This window comes from Dasypus novemcinctus, chromosome 4 (assembly GCF_030445035.2).
Source record: "Dasypus novemcinctus isolate mDasNov1 chromosome 4, mDasNov1.1.hap2, whole genome shotgun sequence".
In the NCBI taxonomy this organism is placed as follows: Eukaryota; Metazoa; Chordata; class Mammalia; order Cingulata; family Dasypodidae; genus Dasypus; species Dasypus novemcinctus.
In genome coordinates, this window is record NC_080676.1 from 70,858,879 (window position 1) to 70,861,948 (window position 3,070).

The 3,070-nt window shown below is 50.0% G+C and overlaps 1 protein-coding gene across 1 annotated transcript; it reads left to right on the forward strand.

Moving 5' to 3' along the window:
• Positions 1 to 387: 387 nt before the first annotated feature.
• Positions 388 to 2,289, forward strand: LOC101441192 (neugrin). Its single transcript, XM_058295585.2, is given in 4 exon segments — positions 388 to 606; positions 1,017 to 1,127; positions 1,241 to 1,647; positions 1,650 to 2,289. Coding segments are annotated over 4 exon segments (885 nt in total). The 5' UTR covers positions 388 to 442; the 3' UTR covers positions 1,853 to 2,289.
• Positions 2,290 to 3,070: the final 781 nt, after the last annotated feature.

Consider the following 3,070-nt stretch of genomic DNA (forward strand, 5'->3'; position numbering starts at 1 on the left):
TGGAACCAGAATTCTGCTGAGACTTTGTCAGCCTTGTATCATCTAGCCTCCAGGCTGCCCCCAGGGAGTCTGAAACAACTTCCAGCCCAGGGGTAGGTACCAGCCAAACTGAAGCCTGCCCTGCCCAGCCTCCAGCTTGCCCCAGGGAGTCTGGACCTCCTCCTAGCCCTGAGGCATGTACCCACCAAACTCCAGCATGCACTGCCAAGCCTCCACTCTGCCCAGAGGAAACTGCCTTCCAACCCTGGCCTAAAGAGATTAATCTGCCTCACCAGAAGAAAATGCAAGGGAATGCCCTGAGGCATCCTTACCTATCTTCCCTTCTAGACCTATTACTAGACTAAAACCACAACAAGCCCGCAAAAGTGAAATACAGGCTCCGGCCCTGCCCTCGGTCCCTGGCTGCCGCGTTGCGCGCTACAGAAGGCGTATTCTCGGCGTCATGGCGTTTGCTCTGGTCCTGTCTCTGAGTGGGCGTGTTCGGGCTGCTGTCACTCGCTGTGGGGTCGCGACTCGGGGGTTAGCGGGCCCGGGGCCTACAGGCCGCGAGCCGGACCCCGATTCTGACTGGGAGCCGGAGGAGCGGGAGCTGCAGGAAGTGGAGAGGTACCGGCTCCTTCCCGGGCCCTCCGCCTGAAGCGGGGTCTCGCGCCCCGGCGCTCAAGGCCGCGCGCCCCCTTGGCGCCGGGCGTCCTGCCGCCGCATTTCAGCGGCCCTTGTTTCTTCCCATTCGTCGTCGGGGGAGCAGGGACGGTGTTCAGCTCCCTTGGGACCCCAGGTCCCTTCTTTCGTGACGTATTTCATCGCCCGTGTAGAGAGTTCGGCGTGCGTTCGGGTCGCTATTGTTGGTGTTAGATTTCTGGGGGCGGTGTGCAGAGCAAGCCTTCGACTGGCCGACGGGGCCCGAGGGCCTTTGCTAACGAAAAGAGCCTGGGAGCTCTGAGATTTAGCCCGAGGTTCTTCAACCACCCGTCTTGCTTCCACGCATGGCCTTTGCCATTGGTTCTCGCCCCCAGCACCCTGAAAAGACAGAAAAAAGCAATGCGGTTCCAGAAAATTCGGAGGCAAATGGAGAAGCCTGGTGCCCCACCCAGGACCCTGACCTGGGAAGCTATGGAGCAGATCCGGAGGAACCAGGACAACCCAGGACCTCCCATGTGGGGAGCAGGCGCTCAACCTCTTGTGCCATATCTGCTTCCTTGAAATTTTTAAACAGTAAATTATAGACATCCTCTCAATAGTATTTACATAAGGAATTTGCAGAGTCCTGGTCAGTTCCCAGATTGGCTGAAGGCTTTAATGTCAGCACTGATGTGATCCGAAGGGTTTTAAAAAGCAAGTTTCTACCCACGTTGGAGCAGAAACTGAAGCAAGATCAAAAAGTCCTAAAGAAAGCTGGACTCCCCTCTTCATTCCAGCAGCTCCAGGCCTCTGGGAATAACTTGAAGCCGCTGTCTGCAGGCCACTCTGCTTCAGGCTCTTTGGTGATGCCAGGGGATGAAACCTCATCCAAAGGCCAATGTCATAGCACAGCTTTGAAAACGATAGAGTCCAACACTCACAGGAGAAATACACCAATGAGAAAGAAGGGAATGAACAAAGGAATCCAGGACCTGGAGCAGGAGAGCTTTGTGCCTGTAGCTGCCGCCCACCTCACCACAGGGAGCTGCAGAAGTACTCCACTGGCAATTGTGAGGGTACTGGAGGAATTAAAAATGTTGGATTGCCAAGTGATGAGAAGCCAGAGGAATTGAGGGCAGGGGAGCCAGGTGACCAGAACTTCAGCAGCAAAGTAGTTCAGAGGGGGCGAGAGTTCTTTGACAGCAACGGGAACTTTCTATACAGAATTTGAGCCAAGGCCTAGCTTGTGAAGGTCCCATATGAAGCACAGCTGGGCAACTATATTTGGAGCTACCTGGATTTCTGCTTATGGATTAGCCACCTTAGAATGGCAAGGATGATGGGCCTGGAATGTGGGAGGGAAGGAGCTACTTGCACTTGAATCTGATAAAGGGCAGTATACTTCACACTGTGAATATGCAAATAGGCAGGCTAAAGGTCAGGCTGGATACATTCTTTTCTTGGAGTTCCCAGAGCACAGCTCAGATCTGACCACTGTGGATCATCAGCATTCCCCTTTTTGCTTGGACTCTCTGTTGAAAACCAACCCCTGTTGCATGTATTATTGTGAGTTTCTGTGATACTTGCAGTATATTTTTGTGAGGAGATAAAAAGTTTGCTTTTTGACCTCAGTTCCTTCTTGATTAATGAACACCAACAGTTCTTGAACTGCTTAGTCAATTGTTCTCCTTATGTGCAAAATAAAGTATAATGTAGCAAAAAAAAAAAAAAAAAAAAAAGTGAAATACAAAGTGTGACCCATGTGGAAGTAAAGTATACTCAGAAAAAACTGCATGAGTTTTCCAACTTATATAGACAGAAATCAGGGGAATATGTGTGGGAATGCATACTAAGGGTATAGGATAATGGTGGAAGGAATATAAAGTTGGATCAGGCTGAATTTATTGATAAGGGCCCACTAAGCAGAAATTCAGGATTCAATGCTATAGCTCAAGGGGTTAGAAAGGGCTCTAACAGTTTGTTTGGGGGCTGATTGAAATGGACCAACAGATGGCCTAGCACGTCTGAGGTTGAGATGGTGGATTTGCCCTGGTACACAGTAGAAGAGCAAATTCAAAGGCTTAGGGAGATTGGAATGTTAGAATGAATGTACCATTTGAGAGCTGCCAGCCCACCCCAGGAATGTCCAGAGGACACATCTTTAACCAGGACTGTGAAGAATAAATTTGTAAGACTAACTCCATTATCCCTGAAGAGCTCTGTGGTTGCTCTTCTCTGCAGTCCAGATATCACTGTAGGAAAGGCTGTGATGGAATTCGAATCCTTAAACATTATGGGGATGATTGGACGTCGGTCTGGTAAAAGTCAAGTATCAGCAGTTAATCACCCAAGTCAAGGTGGGCGTGGCTACTGCAATGAAAGGCAGATTCAGAAAAACACTCAAAATAATCTGAGTTGTGTAGAGTTATGGCATTGGCTAATACATTAT